This window comes from Astatotilapia calliptera, chromosome 7 (assembly GCF_900246225.1).
Source record: "Astatotilapia calliptera chromosome 7, fAstCal1.2, whole genome shotgun sequence".
NCBI classification, from domain to species: Eukaryota; Metazoa; Chordata; class Actinopteri; order Cichliformes; family Cichlidae; genus Astatotilapia; species Astatotilapia calliptera.
Genome location: NC_039308.1, coordinates 25,252,724 through 25,275,697, shown reverse-complemented (window position 1 = coordinate 25,275,697; position 22,974 = coordinate 25,252,724). Strand labels below are relative to the sequence as shown.

Below are 22,974 nucleotides of genomic sequence, written 5' to 3'. Positions count from 1 at the left end.
AAAAGAGACCTCATCAGTCTAACGATAATTGAAATCAGGGATAAATGCTGTAATCAGTGTAGCTTTTGTTAATCACACATATCGGTGATAAATTGCTCTTGATTTAAGTCTGGTAAAGGTATGCACACTGAATTCATTGACATATGAATTGTGATCGACGAGGTGACGTTTAATCAGATTACTGTATGTGAGTGTGAGAGAGAAAGCGAGAGAGAGAGAGAGAGAAAGGAAAGGGTGGACTGCAGCAGGGTGGTGGCGGTGGGGTTTATGCAGACAACCTGGGGGAGGGGGGGGGGTGGTAGGTGCTCATTCACACACGTCAGAGAGAGAGAGAGAGAGAGACGCAGAAACAAACAGTGCACGTCTCCGTGGATAGACGGAGCAGTGTGCGCAAAAGTTTGGGGTTTTTAAATATCTATCTGGCAAGTGCAGCTTCGTGCACCACGCTCACATTCACCGAACCAGACATCAGGAAAACAGAGGTCAAAACGTAATCCCGAGTTTTATTCTGATGTTTAGCTTCAGGTGCTGGCACGGCGTGGACCTGTTGCTTCAACTTTTGCAGGCAACTTTTGGATAAACTCGCGCAGTTTTTCTTGCCAGAAGGGAGTACAGAGAGGGGAGTGTGTGTCTGTTGGAGGGGGATCCAACATGACCAGCAGTGAGAGGATGATGTGACCCTGTGTAGACTCCTATGACCGCCTCTCTCTCTCTCTCAGACACACGTGAAGCGGCAGCGTCGAGTCCAGGAGGCTGAAGTCAACATGATTCTGTCCGGCGGTTTATCGGATACTTGTCATCTCATTTTACGTGACCGCACGGAGCCCAAGCTGTGGAAATAGGACTTGGTCCATGCTTTTTTGGTATAGTTGCTGCAAACACGTTGTGGTAGAGTAAACACAGGCCACCGTGCACGGTTTGGAGACAGCTACGATGCGGGGCACTTTGGGCGCATTCATTCAGTCCTGCCTCATACTGTTGGTCCGAGCAGACCAGTGGAGGCTGAAGGACTCCGCCAGCTGCGAGCTGAACAGGAAAGTAAGTTGTATGAAGAGAGAGTGTATGAGTGATCACACTGTTTCAGTTTGCAACAGTGTTGCTTTTTGTGTCTTTTCATTTGCTTTTAATTTTGCACTTTTTGCATAACAGATAAAATAGTTGATCTCAGACTGGACCTGTCTTGGATTTAGTTTTTTTTTTACTTAAACCCTCCGAGGGTTTTATAACTTGTAAAATCAGCCCAGTTTGTTTTTTGTGCAACTACTCACTTATCGTCATTATTTGTTTAATTAATAAATTGATGATCTGATCTTTGAAATCTAAAAAAAAAGCTTCCAAATCTCTAATGTAGCTTTAACTTGAAAACTAACAATCTTACAAAGAAGTGGATTGCCTACAATTTTCTGTCAGCTAATCAATGAACTATTTCTTTTAACACTCCTTTTGTGTATTGGGATTGTGTTATTTGTAGATCTTTATCTAATCTACAAAAAGATGTGTGCATTCATAAAAATTACCTTTCAGTCTCTTTGCGAGTAGTCTTCTTGTAACACCGTTCATCATACCCCAGAGTAACTCAGACCAATTTGAGGTCAGATCCAGCAGCAACAGGAAGGAAAACATTCAGGGCAACAGCCTGTAGTCTGACAGTCACTGACATGTGTATTGTTCATTTGACACTTGGGCTCTAAGTGGCCTGTTAATAAGTCATTATCAGCATGTTAGTGGTCTGTCTAATAAACAGCCACTCACAGACAAAGAGGCAGTTGGTGTCAGACAGGCTGTAATGTAAACATAATGGAAAGACTGTAAATTTGCCCCTTTGTTTCTTTCTCGCTTGTTTTCCTATGTTTTTTTCTTTTCTTAGAGTTGCTATTGTTTAGGTGCTACGTGCTTGGGTGATAATTTGATTACTTGAGCAACTCACAATTAGAATTAATTAGACAATCAGGAATCTCCTACATTAAGGATTTCTATATTTCATGAGATTGTGGTTTAGGACTATCGAACAAACATAAAAAGTAAAATATTTAGCACGTTATTATGAACCACTCAGTTTATGTTTGTTTGTGGTTACTGTGTGGAGTTTACGTGTTCTCCACATGTCTGTCTACACTGGCCTCCTCCTGCACTCCAAACACATACATGGGATTTAGTTAATTGATGATTCTAAATTGTGAATGTTTGTCTGTCTCCGTGTGTGATTAGCGACGTGTTCAGGATCTATCTTGCCTCTCGCCCTATCACACTAGGGATAGGCTGCAGACCTTCTGTGACCCTGAATTGGATAAGTGGAAGAGGGCCCATGAACGGGTCTGTCTATCTTGATTGTAGCTTTGCTAATATTTTTTTCTTGTACCCACAGCAAACTGACCTAAACTCCTTCCTGTGGATGATCAAACGGGACCCTCCTTCATATTTCTACGGTACAATCCATGTTCCCTACACACGTGTTTGGGACTTTATCCCAGAAAATTCCAAGCAGGCCTTCCAGGAGAGCAATATTGTCTACTTTGAGTTGGACCTAACAGACCCTTACACCATCTCAGCTCTGACCAGCTGTCAGCTGCTTCCTCAAGGTGAGAACCTGCAGGACGTATTACCCAGAGACATTTACAGGAGGCTTAAAAGACACCTTGAGTATGTAAAGCTCATGATGCCTTCTTGGATGACCCCGGATCAGAGAGGGAAGGGACTCTACGCAGACTACCTCTTCAATGCCATCGCTGGGAACTGGGAGAGGAAGCGACCCGTTTGGGTGATGCTGATGGTGAACTCGTTAACCGAGGCAGACATTAAGACGAGAGGGGTGCCGGTGCTGGACCTGTATCTGGCCCAAGAGGCGGAGAGGATGAGGAAGAGAACAGGAGCTGTCGAGAAGGTGGAGGAACAGTGCCATCCACTCAATGGGCTCAACTTCTCCCAGGTTAGTTAGAGAGATGTACTTCTTCATACCGTCTCATCTTTGCTTGTGTGAAAGTGTCAATATTGCAAAAATAACAGAAACACAGTGGTACAGCTGTAATCCTACAGCAGAGACTGTTTCAGATAAATTACACATGATGAGGAGAGTGAGGTGGACACATTGAAGCAATGCTATTTCCCAAACCTACAGTTACAATTTACACAAGCATAAAAAGGTCGCTGGGCTATAATTATCTCCATAGTCAACATTTAATGTGTAGCAGCACATAAGTTTCTAATAACTTCCACAGAGGAGTGATCAACTGATTGGACTTTTAAGATAAACATTATTTTAAGATGTGTGCTTTATCTGAACGCGATTATGTCTTTTCGAGTCTGAACAACATCCATCTCATGCTGATGATGCCAAATGATGTGATGTTACATGAAGCAGCTGGTGGGTTCAGGCTTCAGCCTTCATGCATCAGGCTTGCTTGTTTCAATAAACATCAACCTCCCCCCCCAACACTCTCATATATTGTAAAATACATCAGCATAAGACACTAGTATGTGTAATATAAATGATTGAGACTGTCCCTTTCCCTCTTTTCCCATAGCTTATGTGGAGAAAGGTGTGGTGTGAGTAATCAGCTGTATAAACATCCGAGCGCTTGTTTTTTACATCCTTTTGTTATTAAGAAAAAATGGATTCTAATAACTCAAGTCTGAAATCATCAGAAAAAAGGGAACCTTGTTCCTCAAACCTCTCTCACAGCCTTTCTGTTTATCTGTCTGTGCCCCTCGGTGACCCTTTCAGCATTACAAACATGTCTCAAAGACAGCAGCCACTATGAAATCATGTCGCATATTACTGTGGAATTTCTGCCAATGCTGGCCGGGAGTTAGAGGGATTACACCATTTAGCCTAACACCCAGAAGCTTAAATTGTTGTTATTTTAAAGGACGCCCTGTTGGCCACCATAAGTCTCAACTCAAACCACCCAACACCACTTATATAAGCATTCTCTAGAGATGGAAACAAGGGTTTTAATAATCTCACAGCACATATAATCAGTCATATGTAAAATGAATTATGCTTTTTTACTTGTTGGTGTAGGCAGTTTAATTGAAATCTTTTTTCCCCATGGCAGTGCTTACATCTTAATAAACACATGGCGTGTGAGTGATAGATGACAGTTACTGTGAAAGCATTTTTTCCCTCTCACTGAGGTAAGATGATTAGCTTGTGCTCTAAACATCTAAGACTGATTTAAGAATGGCTTTGAATAACTGTGAGTGTTTTTGATTAGAGTCCTCTAATAAATAAGAACTACAGGAGTATCAGCTAATTGCTAACCCCTTTCTAGAAAGCATGCTTTTTTCGTAATTAGACAAAATATCCAATGGCCAGTGGATATATTAATATAGTTTCGATATTTCCAGGAAATCTGCAATAATGATATTTATGACACTTTAGAAAAAATATGTTTTATTTGTTATTGCAGCTTGCAGCCAGTGACATTGATTTCTGCTACCAAAATTTCCATTTTCAATTCGTTGTTGTCACTGATTACAAGCTATGTAATTTGAAGTGAGAACCTACTGCTACAAGCTCCCAGCAGCTTTAGCTGAACTCTAAAAAGTCTGTCAGCGTAGCAACTAATAGTTCCCACTGCACACAGCAGGCAAGAATAAACAGCCAAACTTAACTCAACTGTTCCGCATAGACGAGACACAGTTATTTACAATATCTTAACTCAGGCACTACAATAATTAAACTTCTGGGCGCACACATCAGGCACAAACACAGGTGAGCCAATCCATTATAAAAACATTAAAGAGGATTCAGGTATTGCAGCTGTTTAGTCTCTAAAGATACAGCAGTCGGGACATACAACAGGCCTGTTTGCACACTGCTGACTAGAACCTATCAGATTTAGCATATAATACTCGCCCCAAAGCCAGATTTGCACAGCATACAATATGGTCAAATGCCCTTCTGCAGCAAACGTAGGACTGTAAAATCACTGCCTAATAACAATATTAAACTGCAGCAGCTTATAATAGGCCAAAGGGTTACTTTCATCTGCGTGCACAAATATAATACTCCAAAGGTGCTCCGAGGTTTAGGCAATGAATTTCTTCACGAGTTCTACAGAAGAAATTGTCCCAAGTTTTCAAAATGTCTTTGAAGGCATTCATCAGCAACAGGTCTGTGACTTTCATCTGTAATGCATTGAACAGTAACCATGGCGTCACTGGAGAATAATCACTCTGGTGAGGCCAACAGGAACAGTTCTGAGAGTCATCAGGGGGATGATGCTCTATAATATGCTGGTCTTTTGCTGTGCTCTTTTATAAGCTAGCTGATAACAAAACAAGTGTTTTGATATTACTGTCATTTAAAAAAAATGCACCATGTTTTAACTATTAGTGGCTACTATGTAAAGTCATTTGACCATGATAGCTGGTGATGTTTAAAGAAAAGAAAAAAACATCATTACTTGGCATTTTTAATATATTACAACTTCCTATCACACATTTCTTAGACAGCTGATAACAGGAACACTCTTGCCACTATAAAGGTTTTTAACACATTTACCTAGGTTTTTTTGGCACTTGGCAGGGGGTGCTGCAGCACCCCTACTTACCACGACCTTGAACAACAGCAAAACTGAGAGGAGCCCAATTCAGAACAAAGTTGAGCCCATTATAATGTAGCAGTTGTGACAAAGCATTATATAAAGTGATGTAACATAAAACAAATGTAAGCATAAAACTAGAAACATAACTGCTTAACACTTTTGTTTAACAGCAATTAAAATAACGGAATCTTAAAACCCTTCAGGAGCTATGTAATATTTTTATGTAATAAAGTAGTAATAAAGCAGAAATTCAAAAATATTTTCTAACCTGGAATTTTGTGTCTTGGGTTGATCATTTTAACTAGTTGGCTAAATCCCACCTTTTCCATCATGTAACAGCATCAGTAATTTCCATCCACCATTTCCTTTTTCTGTCTACTGAGCATGACTAGCAAGTGTTCCAGGGATGCTAGTTGAGTCATTTACTTTATTTACTGTTGGATTGTGTTGGGAGTGGTGAAGCAAGTTTGCCCTTTCCACCTTTAGCAGGATTAGTTTGTTGGAGGTTGCTGAAGTAGCTCCCTATTTAGGTACTACATTACCATCAGAGGCTAGCATTCTGTCATGGCGATATACTGATATTACGGCAGGCTCTGTATCCAATGACCACTGGTATTGGCCCATGTTGGTCTTGTTGACTGATGTCAGAGTATAACTAGCATAACCGGCTATTGTTATCTGTTTCGTCACATCAGTTTTATAAAATGTTTGAAGGGACTGAAAACCTAAACAACTTCATATGTTCTATGATGATTTCTGTGTTGCCCTGGCACAATAATGAAACAAATAACTAACACAAGATAAAGAAAACAGAAGGACATTTTGGTAACAACTAGTTGTCTGAAGTTTGCACTGCTTGTACTGCTCAAATGGTGATTTGGTGTATGCACCTGACATTATCACCAACATTTGCAAAGAAGTTTAAATGCCCAGAATCATTTACGGGAGGTGGCATATCTCCTAATTCATTTCCCGAATCAAAGTTGGCCTGTTATGAAAGACATTGATACTTTGCTTATTTTGTTGTATAGACATGGTTGTTAGACATTATTAATATCAGAGAAAGGTTGCGGGTGGCTGAAATTGGGTTTGTCAACAGACCTGTAAAGTGATTAAACCTTCCATCATCGCAGCTTCCATTTAATTAGGTCCACAAAACCTCCAGAAGGCTCAACAATGGATTGTAGTGTCCTGAAAACAACCCCTGTCCTGATCCTATCAAAACAACACACAGCTTGGCACTCCGTAATTTCCACACTCAGTTTCAGTCTAATCACCGGCAGCTCGACTGACGCCTTCACCCCGCTGGCTTAAAGCAGCCTGCTTTATACCTTTTTTCACAGTTCTGCCTTGTAGTTGAAAAGGGCAATTCCATTTAAAGCCTTTTAGCTCAACTCAACTGTAAGATGTCCAGATAGAGTGTGATGAGTGAGATACACGCTTGGTGAAACAATACTGCCGCCTCAGCCACCAGTCTTGACAGAGATGTTTAATCAGGCTGCAAATAGAGAAGCACATTTATGGTTTGTAATAGTCTCTGTAATGTTTTCACTGGCTATTTGGCTCTGGCATGGAAAATAAAAATATTTAATGTACTGAAACAGTGAAAAGTTCTCTCCTCGTGCCTTTGTTAAGGACAAACCAGCATGTAGGCCTGTTCACTTCCAACAACTCAGATGGGTATGCATTTGAAGTAAAATTGATTTTCAAAGCCACAGTTGATGTAGACATTCTCTTCTTTTGTGAAAAATCAACACAAAACCTTTCCACAGCTGATTGGATGACTGCACCACTAGCTTTATTTCTGACTTTCGCACTGGAAAATCATGGTTGCCCTTCAGGAATTTTACCAAAACCTTGAAGAAGTTTAAGACAAATAGGTTTTGCAATCATGTATAATTGGACATCCAAAGTACATCTTTTAATGGGTTTTGAAGGCTTGGTATTTGTTCTAAGAAATGAAAGAAAAAGAAGGAAAGAATTACACAATCATCTCACTGTCATTTAGTTTTCATAATCTCAACTCTTTCCATAATCAGCTAATGAGCCAGCTTCCTGCCTTCTCTGAATGTATCCAAACAGATAAATTCACAGAGGGGAATGCAAATGACATAATGCAGTCATTTACATATAAAGATAATGCTGTACATTTTGAACAAATCTTTCCCTGAAAGGTTTCTGTGGTTTTGTACTTGAGACATTCACAAAGAGATAAAGTAATTGCATCAAGCAAGGAAATTTGAGTTCTAAAGTATATGAATTTTGAAAAAGTTTAGATGTTGAACTACTGCATGCAGCAGGAATGCTTCTTGGACCGATGGCTTAGGAAATTTAGAAAAATTACTGGATTCATGGATCTTAAAGGCAGGCAATTTGTTGATACCCTAGAATATTGGTACCCGGTGCAACTTTTTTACATAAAAAAGACAAGATGCGGCTTTTTTTTGCTTGTCAATATAAATTAAGCACATTTAGGTCATTATTTTCATGCCACAACTTATTATGCTTTCTTTTGTCGCATCTCTAATCTGGCTAAGCATGACTGCTCTTATTCTTGCGTGGTGCCCCTAGTCTTTTGAAGAGCGAGCTCAGCCTTGCCCATTACACTAAGTGAGCTTGTTGAGGACAACAATAGCTGCATGAAGGCTGGCTTTCTCTGTCACTGTTGCTGGATACCCACAAGACATTCCACACCTCAGTGGAGCGGACCTGCTAATGAAAGTGTTGTTTCTTTGCTTCCATCATTGGGTGTAATGGTGCATGGAGAGGTGATGAATGCGGGTCTCAGTGTACGTCTAGGAGAACAGAGAAAGAATTTTTTGAGCCCATTTGGTTCATTCATGACCAGGAGAACAGGGAGAGCTGAGATGCAGACTGAGATCAGTAGAAGAGCCATTAGGGAAGGAAGGCGTGACTCCATCTTCATTAAAGGTATCATGACGTTACCTCTGTTTGACAACCTTGAAACTCCATTTGTGGTATTTTCTTTTCACAAGAACTGACGAGCCACTGAGCTCTGGATGTGCAAGGTTTCATAAGTCGAGGCCTCATGATATCTGAACAAAACCCACATTTATAACATCACAGACTCAGAATGAAGCTGTTTTCTCTTTCGATGGAGCAGTTCAGTTCTCATTAGACTTTCAGTTCGCCTCTCTTCCCTCTTTTTAGGCTCGTCTTTTTTGCCTGAGGAGAAGCATAAGATATTAGAGAGATATTTTACTAAGGAAAGCCAAACACAACTTCTGCCTGATGTGAAATTCAACACGGACAAGGCTCAATAGCACTAGTGATTTTAACCTAATTATCATATCTTCCTGCATGTCTGTAATCCAAGCTGTTTTCACACATGCACATCAGCCCTGAACTTTTTGAGCCATCACCCTGTGGAGGTGCACACGAAAAGCAAATGTAGATCGGATATGAGGCCGTCTTTAACCTGGTGTCTCCTTACAAAGTTTCTGTGCTGTTCAATCGAGTCCACTTGAGAATAGCACAGGTCACTGTCAGGTGAGTTCACAGTGAGCGAGTTGGTGTCAAGTGTCCTGCCTCCTGCATACTTTAACCCGGCTGTGCCCTCACCTAAGAAAAAAAACCCAGAGTATGTCTTGTAGTGAGAATGTAACCGTTTCAGACCATTGACAGCAGTGTGCTACATTTGAGAAAGTGCAACTTTAGACAGTGTCCCAACCTGATTCACCCAAGAATATCTGAGGTTCACGTGTGAAAATGAATTGCAACTGTTTCTGGCCTCAAATTCAAAAAGGCTTCTTACTGCACTAACGTACCCATTGCATCCTTTTTTTTTAAAAAAATCTCTACAAAACTGTTTGAACTTTAAATACAATTCTACATTTATGTAAGAGCATCAAAAGAAGATATGGTAACAGAAGTGTGCTGTTACAGGAACATAATACTAAAGAGCAACTACATGAACAAAAAAAGTATTAATGCCCATGGGAGGAGCTTGCCTGTCAAAACCGAATCTATTGTAAGCAATAAACAATATAAATGTTAATTGTTTTGGTAATTTCTCAGCTTTCAGTGTGCTGCTCTGCACAAGACTTTGTCACTTATGCATGAACCCACACTTCCTCCATGGTTCAGATTAACTGCACAGATATGAGCGCATTCGTAACAGTTTGTCTAACTCTCAACCGGAAAGCAAAGAAATGTATTTCTCAGGGATTTACTGACTAGCATATTCTAGGCCACTAATGATTCAAATGTTCCATCCATCCATTCGCTTCCGCTTATCCTTTTCAGGGTCGCGGGGGGTGCTGGAGCCTATCCCAGCTGTCATAGGGCGAGAGGCGGGGTACACCCTGGACAGGTCGCCAGTTTGTCGCAGGGCCAACACACAGGGACAGACAACCATTCGCACTCACATTCACACCTAGTGGCAATTTGGATTATCCAATTAACCTATCCCCACAAGCTGCATGTCTTTGGACGGTGGGAGGAAGCCGGAGTACCCGCAGGGAACCCACGCAAACACGGGGAGAACATGCAAACTCCACACAGAAAGACCCTGGACTGATGTTGGAATTGAACTCAGGACCTTCTTGCTGTGCGGCAACAGTGCTAACCACCGTGCCACCGTGCTGCCAAATTAAAATGGTTTTATTTGAAAAGGAACCATGCATTGTACCAGAATTAGCTTAAGGCTGGCAACTTAAGTTAACTATTTTTATGTAGCCTGGCATCCAGGCTGTTTAGTAGCTTCTACTATGGGACGAGACCTGCCTATGAGTTTTTGTTCAAACATGTTGTGGGGTAAGATTATAGATAAATCTTTTTTTAATTAGATAAATTAAGTTAAAATAATTTAGCTCTTTATCAAAATGCAAAATTCAAAACTATTGCTACACTGCAGGTAATTGTTGGTCACGGAATCAGTGAATCATCATCACTGCGGGCAGGGCAGTGGTATTGGTTTTGGCTGGGAAAACAAAAATTCTTTCGTTTGAGAAACAGAGAACATATGGAGTCATAATGACAGTATTACACAGTAATACACAGGAGCAAATCTGATTAGAGCTCATTTGTCCAACTGAAAAGTCATAGCAGTGAGCATGTGACGAGAAAAATGTCTGTGTGTGCTCTTATGGCTGCAGTCAAAATAAAGGGAAAAGAACAGCATTTTAACATTTTAACCTGCACTTGAATTTATTAGGCTCATTACGGTACTCTTGAAGTCGAAGTTAAATGCTCTGCCAAATAATTGTCTTGGCTTAAAGAATATTAATTTGTTATTTTGGAGAAATGATGAATCGTGCATATTTTTAAAATAACTTGCTAAAACGGTTTTGGCAACGAAACATCACTGTTTGAAATATTAAAGGCAAACATGCAGTGCAATTTTCAAAAAGCCAACAAAGCAGATATGGACTGAGCGCAGGAGGACACCATCTAGTGAAAAACATTTATTTACATGCAACCTGTTGCCCAGGTGTTGCAGTGCAACTGCATGATCTCATTCATATTGCAGAAAGTCATTTGTATTCTTATGCCCAGCATTAACTCGAGCATTTCGTCTCTAAATTGTTTATAAAATAATTTATTATCTTGCTTCACTCTACTTTGATCACAGGGAGTAAACTGCACATGTTTAATTACAGCTTGGGGCGTGTTTGTCCAGTGTATATTTTTTCATATAATTGCTTGTATCCGTTTATTATTGCTTGCATGTGCACGTGAATATTTCCATGCACATGTGCACTTCTGTGCTTGTTTGCAGGAGTTGGATATGAATGATGGTTTGTATCTGTGTGTATGCGTAAGTGCATGTTTATGTGCATATACAGCTCTATGGTTGAACTTTGAACATGCCCTTACAGCTTCTTTCCTCGGTTTCATGTCAAATGGCGGTGCTTGATTTCCTCCCCACTGTTGACCAAACAGTCCCGTATTAGATGTCTGGCATTTCCTCAGACATTATCTGTCAATCTGTCTCGATACATGACACCAGAGACAAAGAAGCGGCAACTGTTACTCCCAAATCACTTTACAGATAGAAACTGAAGCCTGGCAACAAGTCAGAAAAGAATACAAATCAAAAATCAGCAGTCTGTATCGACTCTTGATATGTAGTTTGTATTGGCTGCTTTCATTTTAACAGCAAAAAAAGAAAAAGAAAAGAAAAGAATAAAACACCAGAGATTTTGTTTTTCTCCTGGTGGTTGAGGAGTTGAATGTGGTGCCATTCGCTTTGGTGATTGCAAATATTCATGTTCATATTACAGCGCTCCCTTCTTCGCTTTAAAGTTTACACGTGTAACGTCTCAAATATTTGAGGAGATATTAGAGAGAATTTCTTTTATTTCTCTTGTTGTCAGGATATTCTTTGTGTGATCACTGCACACCTTTTTAAAAGAATCATTAGAAAACCGGCGTCATACCGAGCTAGAAAAACGTTACAAATTCCATTTTCCTGTCCTGTGTAAGTCCACCCATTTGCATAGTTTTATTTTTTGAGTATATTTGCTTCAAAGTGGATGAGATTCAGCTGGATGGTGCCAACTGCGTGCCAAGAAAAAGAGCTTTGATTCCTGAAAGTATATACAGTAATACACTCCCGCCGAGCGGAGTTTGACTTTTTGAGACTGCCGCAGGCTTTTCCTGGTTGTGTAACACAAGCTTCTGCTGCTCAGTTAGGGATTTAATAGCTTGTCTTTCTGACTTAACGCTAAGTCATGAAAGTTTCTGCAGGTTCCAGACAACATTACACTGCATTCATACATGGATGCTCCAAATTAAAACATAACACTTACACTCAAAGCTTTAGAAAACATAAGCTCTTAAAGAAAACATGTAAAACTGCACATAATAGCTGCCACTTATGTCAAATAAATGCAAGTCACTAATCCTGATCCAGGGTAACACAAGTTAAACACACTTCATTAGAAATAATTCATCGCTGACTTGATCTTTTTCAAGGATTAATGTATAATAACTGAATTGGGACATGTAAAAATAACTCAGATGAACAGAAAGATATCTCTGAAACTGCTTATTTTAATAGGCAGTTTTCCATCCACTGTTCCAACATCTGATTATGAAACCTTACTGAAAGTAAACAGCTCACAAAGAAACATGGATTTTGTTGTTTCACAGTGAACCGCCGCCTTCATTTAAGTAAGAAAAGCTCAGCATCTGCAAATGAACTTAACCCTCACATACTAAGGCCTTCGCTTAATTAAAGCTAATGTAGGTTACATGTAAGAGCTGTGGGAGTCGTTACGACACTAATTTCAATTTGTTTGGTGCCCATCAATCCCTCTATTGTAGTGTAAGTTAACATTTTTGCGGGCTGTATGTGGTTGAGGCCCCGGGTTTGTTGTTTATACTAAGTCGTGACCAATTAGCATTAAATTAGCATGTGACTGATGAAAAGTAAGAAATCCCATACATGCTTGTTTTAGTGTAATTTATTTCTGTGTGTTGCAAAAGAGATACAAGCTAAGTAAAAACAGTTTAGAAGTAAAAGTGTCATGATAAAGGATTTGTTAAAAAAAAATAAAAGGTTGCTTCTCATGGTTCAGTCTTGACTCTGGTAAATTTTATCCTGTTTGTTTTCCCATGACTGATGAAGCCATTGATCAGGATTACTTGATAGCTAAATTGCTGTAATATCGCTAATGGCTCAGTCACACTAGAGTAAAAGTCCACAACTGCCTTGCGACTAGGAAAAATCAGTGCCTCAGTGTCCGAGGCAAGCGTGCGGGTATAACTCCCTCAAACGTTAGTCAACCAAGGTGATTGTGCGAGGTAACGTGTCTCCAAACAGTCACGGTGCGACTGTGATTGCAGACAGATTGGCAAAGATTTGCTAGCAATTTTGGAAAAGTGAGAATTCGTGAACAAAGAAATATTGCAAACACACTGCAGTTGATCTAAGTCAGTCTTCATTGGTTGTATTCTGGTTATTTTACTATATAAAAGCAAGGTTGCTGACCGCCTGAATTTGAATCACATCACTATTTGTGGTGGAAAATCTGGATTTCAGTTTCAAATGTGTGAGGTTCTAAGTAGCCTCTGAATGCAAGTAGTTCATGTGGATTTCTGTGTGTGTAGATGTGCAACAGATTTGCAGTTTTTGCTGGTAGTTAATCGCTGTTTCATCACAAACAAACCCTATTGCCAACCTGCCAACCCATTCAATCGCAAACTTACAGCAGACTAATAACAGACTGGCCCCATCTTAACAATTCTTAATTGCTATCTTGGTGCACCAAAGCTGCTTTGAAGATGGCAACTAAATGCAAGTGGTCACAGACCTGGCCTCTGTCTTCAACAACAAGATTGTGAAATAATTTCCGTTGTGTCCGCGGTCTCTGACCTAGAGAAAACAGTGGAACACCTTTCAAGGAGTTATTATCAAGCTGGATCATCACTGAATGCTGAAAAAAACATGGAGATGCTTTTTAAATTAACCTTTCGCCGTATGACATGATTTCTCATAAATTCTGCCTGGTAAGCGTATGCTTTCTGTGTGCTGCTGAGGTTTGTGGCTGGTCTGGATTAAATCCAGTTACTCCACTGCCTGTCGAAGTGAGCCAAACCTGGCTGGACTTCAGCCGAGTGATACAAGGCCAAAGCTGTCCGCAAGCTCCCACACAGAGGATTAATAGTTTCTGTGTCACCTGGAACTTGTCAAAAGGTTTTTTTTTTCTAAAGGACATTTTTTAAAATTAGGAAAATAATATATTTATCATTTTTAATTTGAAGGAATGTCAGATAATTATATTTTCATATGTTTGCTTTGAGGTCAGCTTTCTCATACTTAGAAAAAAGTTGATTAAACATTTGTAGCACGTATTTCCAGTTAAGATTTTTTTTTTTTTTGGCTTCGGCTTCAGTCTGTAAAATACAATGATGTTATTGACCATTAAATGAAGCAGGTAAATGATTCTGATAATACTTAATGTGTTTGAATAAACTTTTAAAAGAGATAAATGACCATAAATGCACTTGTGTCCTTCTGGCTCCAGTCCACATTTTTGGGGTTTCGGTGAAGTTTCACAGGTGAGTGCCACACAGCACACTTTGTGAGAGTTCTGCACAGATGTTTTGAACTGTCTCAGTGCTGTTACACACCTCATTCACAGCAGGTCTGTAATGAATAGCTGCCTTGAGCATCCACTAGATTTCTCCCCCCCCCCCCAGCTAGGTGATGATTTCTTAAATACATTGCAAAGCTGCTTTTTGACCATTACGTGCCATTACTAACGTGTCACTTGCCAGGCTGTGTTCAGTTTCAGAAAACACAGCTCGACCCACTATTAGATGCTTCTGAGATATTTTTTGCTGCGTGGCAATTTCTACAAATTAGCTGAAAAAGTGAAATGTTTTGTAAATGACGAATAGCTGTCATGTTGGGAGTGGAGGCCAGGACCTTACACATGCTGCAAATGCAGCGAAATGAGGAAGATGCTTTTGAAATGATCTTTTTGCTGTATTCTGCTGAGAATTCTGGTAATAACTTTATTCATTCATTAATTTAAGATTAGCTACAATGTGTGTATGACGAAGGAACCAGTCATCGTTTAAGGTAGCCTTTGACAATTAGAATCATCTTCATAGTGCTGGTTTTTAAGGTTAGCATGAGCTGGAGAGGGCCCAAAAAAGTTACTCTGTAGCTTAGCTTATTATCAGTGTTCCACTGTCAGACTAAAATTGCTCCACAAAACCTTGCCCACATTTTCTCCTCCTTTTATAACTTTGTATTGACAAAACTTGCCATGTGGGTAGCCTTCACATGATTCAGATCTGGCACTTACTTCTTTGTGTGGGCATAATTAAACACTCTAATTTAACTCTTTATAGAATTAGGCATGGTAACCATGGTTGATTAGACAGTTGTGATCACTTACACGAATATCTGACATGAGCTGGCAAAGAGACACCGAGCTACACATGCTCCACAGCTAATCAGGACCTGCAAAGGTAATCAGATAGCCTTTACCTCAGGCAGCAGCACACCACAGACATTGTCAAGCTGTCCAAAGGAGAGGCAGGAAAATTTCTGTCTTTCCTTGGGCTTTTGTTAGGTGCCTTGCATGCAGACCTGGTCTTCTTTCATTGTGAAGCAGTACACCTTATGGTGAAAGCATTTGACAGTAAATAGTGCTGCAGACACTCTGCACATGTCAGGTTAGGACACTATTTAGCTGATTTTTCTAAAAGGAATTAAGCTGCTCACACTCTAAAAAGAAAAGCATTAGACTGTCAAAGTAACTACTAAACATTGCCTCACCTGTCCCTGCCTCATTTTCTTACCCAATTGGAAAATTGATATATATGTGTTTTTGGCTGAGAACAGAGCTAATTGGAGGTTTGAGTGTCACACGGCCTGCACAGTTTCCCTTTACCTGAACGAAAAAAAAAATGGTAAAAGCAATTTTTCCAATTCTGGAAGCCCGTAGTTGATTTCGATAAGATCTTTTCAGAGGAACACTCCTTTTGATAAATCGCTGCTAAGATAACTGACACATATTGGTCTGAATACAACGGCAAATGTGATGGTCTGGTGATTTGACTTGTTTCGTATCTGTAGATGAAGACATATGTTGTATAAACTTATGCGGTGTGTGGTTTTTGTGTGCCGTGCATTTTTGTCTGCGTGACGTGCTATATGTGTGTTTGAATCATTTTTTGAAAATAGTCAAATATTTTACATTATTGACATTGCTGCATTCAAATACCAGGCTAAAATAACGTTTAAAAAACCTGCTAAGGTGTACCTAAGCCTTTGTGAACACATACTTTTCCAGCATTTGTGGAATTTCTACTCAGAAGTTGAGGCGTTTTTAGGTTTGGCTTTTGAGGTTTGAGTTTCAGGTGGTTTTGTGACTTCAACAAAACTGTTTGGTAAGGTTTTTAACCTATGTATTTCAATACCATCGATATAACTAATTTTCATGGTCTGTTACTTGCGATACTTTTTCTGCCCCCAAACATCGATTTTGTTTATCTATTTTCAAAGTAATTTAGAAAGCAAAACCTACCAGACTCACTCTGATGCAAACTGCTCAGGTGAGTACTTGTTGCTTTTTATTTTAATTTTGTACTCAGTATTTTTGTTGTTGGGGAAAAAAACAAGCACGCTGTATTTTTTTTTCACATTTGCAGTTTTTCTGAAGTCACACACTTTGAAACTGTTTCTGAGTCTGCAATAATAAAGAAACTTTACAGACATGATGCAAAGTTTGATTCCTCACCATCTAAACTTGTATGCAAACCACTCTTTGACCCTGTGTGAATCTTTCATTGGCTGTTTCTTATTTCACAGTTTCCTCCCCTTATCTAAAACGTGTTGAAGCCTCTTCGCTTGCTGTTTTTACAGTATATTTCATCATTTGTGTTGCTTTGACAGTTGCTATTTTGGTGTCAGTTTGCATATCAGGATGCTTATATTTGTACCATTCACAATAGTTGCAGAGGGACACTTCTCTGAAAACTGAACTCCCAGCACATTTGTGATGTTTGGATATTTTTCATATTTTGTTGACTGTTCATAAATCTGTGGTTGTGAAGCTGTGGGAAGTGGTAGATGTCTAGACAACAACAACCATCACACTCTCTGATTTTCACTTGGCCTACCTATCTTTTTTTAACCGCTATTTCTTTTTCTTTCCGTGGAAACACGATTCTCTCTTTCCTCCCGCTGTTTGTCTCAAAAATATTTTCACCCTCTGTTTATCTCCTTTACTTCCTTTGTCTCCTGTACTGATCAGCCTGACAGAACAATAAACAGATTCATTTCTCAGATGGTTTGGATGCAAGGGCCCATTTTCCATTGCATAGACTTATTCTGTAGGTGATTGGGAGGTGTAGCGTTTATACTGCTGATGGCGTTAAAGGTCGATGTTGAGTTTATTGGGATTCCAGTCTCTGTTTTTGTTTAGAATAAGAGAAGTGATGCAAGCTGACTGAAAGTGTTCACATGCATATTACTGTAAATAAGCGTGTGTGCTTGTGCATGTGCCTGGCTTCTTCAGTTTGGTTTGCCCGCGGTGATTTGGTTCTGAGTCTAGGCCAGTGGTAAATAGCACTATGTGGGTTTTTAATTCCTGCTGTGTCTTTATTTCTTGGAGAACTTGGAGAGCAATTTCTTATCCTGCTGTCTGTTGTTGTTTTTTTAAACATCATTTGCCCCCATCATCCTGTGCAGTGAGGAATTTGGTGTATTTCAATTCAATGTCCAAACTTTTTACGGGATTAATATACAGATTCAAAAAAGTACAAAATAATCATCTTAACAAAGCAATTTAGTCAACGCTGTTGGATTAAAGTTTTGGGCATGTAGTAGTAGTAGTTTGAGTTTTCCCTTTTCCTCTTCTTCCGTAATTTACATTTCCCATGTAAACCTTTTCACCTTCAGCCTCTTTTTGTCGTCATATGTTTCCATAATTTCTTTGGACTTCTGCATCTTGACTCTTTGCAGTTTCCTGTTTTCACATGTGTGCTGAATAAAGGTTCAATTATCTGTGTAGCATGATGTGGATGACTTAGAATGCATGTGATTGGTCTGTGTTTACTCTGTACATACACTGATAAAGACAAAAAGCTGGTTAAAATAACCTTACTACAAATACGAGAGTAGTTCTGCAGAATATAACAGAATTGTCAACTCGAAAATAACAAACTACGTCCATTCTTTGAATCACTGTGGTTTGGCAGCGATGTAAATGGATAAGCTTTTAATAAATACTCCTCTGGCCTTGCAAGAAACCATCAAGCAGTCTTGATCTATGCATTGTTATCGCCACAGGCTAAGGATGAAATAGCTGCCACCATCACCAAGGGGGCAAAGTTTGTGGAATGAGTGCGCTGAGTGGGATTTTTCTGTTTCTGCAGAGGTTGGAGTGCAAAAGAGCACACGGACTAAAATGCAATTCATGCATCTAAAACTATGTTTTTTATAAACTCGACACTGAGATATTTCCAGATATTGGAAATACTGGAAAGTCTTTTTCTTGCCTGTATCCTTGCTTGGCTGTTTTTTTTTGTCCAGCTGCGATTCCCAGTTTGTCGATGGCCAGCCATTTGTCTACAATGGCATACAACACTCTGCTATTGAAGCAACCTGCTGTACCGAAATATTACAACTTTTTCCCAGATGAAAGAAGATAAAACAATTTATTTCCGACGTGGCCGGTGGCAAATTTTTGCCTGTTTGAGTGTGGAAAATCTTGAATTAATCTACTCTTCTTTCTTTGCCTGTTTGCGTGATAACACACATACATTCTCAGATGGTCAGTGTGCGTCTGCAGTAAGTGTTCGCAGCTGTTTTGGCTTGAATCTCAGCATGAAACAGCTTGGCAGTGTTGTTCTTGACTCGTGCTGTCCTGAATTAATAGTGTTCTTTCAGTCAACAGACAGTCGTCGAGATTGATGGCTGTTTTCCTTGTGGCTCGCTGTGTTTTCAAGATCTTTGTGTTGTGTCTTGGTGGACCGAGTCGCCGAGTGGCTCGCTGGTTGCTGTGTGGGCCTGTTTTGTATGTACGTGTGAGAGAAAGGAAGAGTGACAGGCAGGAAGACAGAGGCAGGAAAATTTTGCGAATAGTGGACACTCCTGTTTGGTCACTGTCAGAATGTGTGATGACAGGTGGCAGCATGTGTGTGTGGGAAAGTGTGTGTTTACAGTGCTTCTATGTTGATTAGGAAATTAGCTTTGCACAGAGAAGCCACTGTTGTTATGTTAATTTATATAAAAAGTTAGAAAAGCTGGAGTTACTGAACTTTGACATTTTGGCATTTTTACTTAGACAGTCAATCAGGTATAAGAAGACATTACAGTAAATCAAGGGGCTGATCACAGACTAAGAATGACCCTTGTGTGCAAACGGCGTGTTGTTAGGACTCCTGTACAGCTTGTTCAGGGTATAGCGAAGCAGTATAGCCGGATAGAGCGCGGGGGTTTGAGAAGTTGACATTTCAATCACCACAACCCCCACGATCTGCGCGCGCGTGCACACACACACACACACAATGCGCGTGTAGAAACCTCGAGCCATTTGGTTTGAGGCTGATTCCCTGTGACAGCCTAAATATTTGGCTGTGTCAGGCACCAAGGTAAATGCACCCCGCAAGAATGTTTTTACAGGGCGAGAGAAAGGGAGAGAGAGACAGAAGGGAAGCGAGGAGGGCGAGAGATAGGTTTTGGACAGAGATAAATAGAGAAAGAGAGAGAACGCACAGAGAGGAAGAGAAGGAGAAGTGTAGTCACGGTTTCATATGAATGTGGTCTGAGTGCTGGCCGCTGGTTTCTCTGTGATGTACATGGAGCATGTGCTCATTTTTTTATGTGCTGAAGTCTGGAGGCATAACTCTACTCCAAATAATTAATCAATAAGAAATTGTATCGACACACTCTAAGTTTAAACTTCAGCCTCCCAAGAGATCTATGAGGAAACAAAACATGCACATTAACTTATTCATTGAAAACATTTTTAAAAAGCAGACAAAACAAACATATTACTTTACTGATAACAGCTATTAGTGAAATCCTTGCTCATCTTAGATGACTTGGCTTTTATAAACACACTTGTGAAGTAAAAATTGCTTGCTGATGATTTTAGTATTTTAGTGATTTAAAATGAAACTGTGGGCTTAACCTGGCTATTAAAGGAGTTGTTCATGTCAGCATTAACTCACAAGGATCATAAGGATTAGGAAATATAAATGGTATATGAGGATACTTTTTCCCTAAAGAGAGAGAATACGTTTTTGGTCATTATTATTTTCAAAGCTTTGGGCTTGAGGACTTTTTTACTTTCTCCTCTTTCTTTCCTGTACAGGAAATCCTTGCCCAATACTTTCCTTCTTTTGTTGCATTGGAAAATTAATAAATCTTTCTTCAAAGGTCTGCTCTGAGTTCTGCAGAGCGGGCAGTAATCCATGATGATGAAGCATTTAAGCACACACACACACACACAAACATATAGGCACAGACACATACATGTACATATAAACACACTAAGATGAGACCTAATCTTGTACAGGTTATACACACGTACATACACGAAAACATACACACGGAGCGAGGAGGTCATTAGTGACCCGAGGAATGTAAGGGTCAAATCTTAAAAAGATCTGATAGAGGGGATCTATAGGATCAAAGGAGAGAAGGATGGAAAAAGAGGGAGTGAAGGAATATGCAGGATGAAAGAGGAGAAGAAGGGAGGTATGAAACGATGGGAGGATAAATGTGTAAGGGAGAGATGTGTAGGCAAGTCGGAGAAAATATGCTCAGGGGAGTTGGAAGGAGGGAATTGAAAGAAAGAAGCAACAATACGGATAAGTCAAACTGACAGGTGTGCGTATCTGTGTTTAAATGGTGGGTTTTCAGCAAGAAAGTGAAAAGGTTGCGCTGTGGTGAAAGATTTATGTGTGTGCGGTGGGTTTCTGTGCGGTGGGAGTGTCAGTGAATGTCTGCTGAATAAAACACTTTATTTCCACTTTTGCAGCCGCAATAGCCATTAAACAGCCGTTTCTTTACAAACATAAAGACAAAAATCATAAAACTGGCAGTATCTTCATTTTTTTTAACCACAGTCTTATAGAAAAAGAAACTTGCTATGTTTTCTTTCGCTTTTCAGCTTGTAGTTATGGTTTAAACCACCTTTTTAGTTTATTTAGGTTTTCTCTTTATTTTCATACACCTTTTCCTGGCTCAAAACCAATATTGGATATTTATTTGACCAGAAAGCAGCAGAAAAATACAAAATAAACACGTTATGTTGATTTTTTTTTTCTCAAGACTGTTAGATGTTACACTGAAACGCGAAAGTTCGTTTTTCATGGTTTTAAACCTCTGAAACCTCTGAAACTGTGGAGTGGACAAATTGAGACTTTCAGTTTAAAATACACAATGAGACTATTATGAAAGAGAAAACAATCAATTTGAAATCAGTCACATTTTTTTAATCATCTTAGGTATTAGAAGTTCAGCCTGTTTTGTCTGGAAACTCAGATAAAAATAGACGTTACTTCCTGAACCCCATCACAATCAAATCACAGGGCATTGGTGTTTAAATGTTAACTACCTGAGGACAGCACAAGGTCTCCGAATCACTGTTTTGTGAAGTCCTAGCAGTGCTGCTGTGCTCCTGATGGGTCTTGTTTTAGGGCTGACTGCTCTGACTAACATTTCGCTGATAACATCACTCATAAGTAATTCAGAATCCCCGTCTCTGCCTACTTCTGCCTGCATTCGTCTTCGTCTATACTCTCATCCTGAGGTTTCATCGATAACAACAGTAGTGAAAGTCTTTTCACTACTGTTCTTTTTCTCTCCCTTTTTTTCTTTGTTTTCTTCTCTATTATTGGTCTGAACCTTTCTCTTACTGTTGCTGGTATAAATCATACTCAGTGCCTGTTTCTGTCTTATTTATGTGCATGTATGACAAAGAGAAAAGGAGACTTGTATTACTGTGATAGCATCACAAGCAAGTAGGAAACCGAGGAGCTGTTGGGAGTCTTCATTTGTACTTGGGAGATTGCCTGGAAGATCTCTGTCTCACTCTCTCTCTTTCTGTGTGTGTGTGCACGCATCTGTCTGAGGACATGGTTTGTCAGCAGTGTGGATAGCCTACTTTATAAAACGTGTGTTACTCCATATGCTTTTTCTGCTCACTTAGGCACGCAAAAACAGAATATTTGGAAAAATCACAAAAAAACCACAAAGACGCTTGCACGCACCAGCACACATGCTCATCTTTAGTGTCTCATTAAAGCCCAGCTGAAAATTAAACTAGTCAAACACTCTCTAAATCTCAGTGCCAGCTCTTACAATCAGAATAACATAAATTAGCTGGAGGCTTTGCCATAAAAGGAATATAGCTTTGTGTTTACATGTTGGTCACATTATGCCAGATTCATATTATGACATGATCTCTCGTATAGTTTACATAGTCTATATATTTATATACAGACCAAATGTGTTGATGACATTGTTGGCGAGATTAAAGACGTAAAGTCATCTTATCTTTGCTTGTTATGATTATGGTGATTATGATGGCAGCATTAAGGCCGAAATATACTGAACCTAAAGTAACATGAAGCAGACCAGTGTTGAATGCTGCTGGCTGTTGTGCCGCTGTCTTTCCCTGGATACAAAAGAGGTCCTTCTCTAAACTGTGACACTATTCCTATTCCTATATTATTCCTGTGTTATGGAATTAATTGTGCTGACTTATTTATGGTGCCATCACATTAGTACTGAATAGGTTTGTCACCAGAACTGAAAGTTTCGATACCTTTTGACACCAAACCAAAAAACACTGATACTCGAATACTAATTGATAAAGAAAAAGCACAGATTATATCGCATTAGATACTCATTTGCAGCAGTGTTGAAATCAACAGTGCTTTCTTCACTTCCACCAGCTGACGCTCTGCTTTACACAGCCCCACTGTA

The 22,974-nt window shown here is 39.6% G+C and overlaps 1 protein-coding gene across 1 annotated transcript in view; it reads left to right on the top strand.

Moving 5' to 3' along the window:
* The first annotated feature begins 334 nt into the window (after window positions 1-334).
* trabd2a (TraB domain containing 2A) overlaps window positions 335-22,974 on the top strand; it is a 57,797-nt gene continuing 35,157 nt past the window's right edge. The window contains exons 1-3 of the mRNA XM_026174047.1: window positions 335-482; window positions 720-1,038; window positions 2,366-2,926. Of these exons, the coding sequence (XP_026029832.1) occupies window positions 934-1,038; window positions 2,366-2,926 (666 nt within the window). The 5' untranslated portion in view covers window positions 335-482; window positions 720-933. The remainder of the gene's footprint in view (window positions 483-719; window positions 1,039-2,365; window positions 2,927-22,974) is intronic.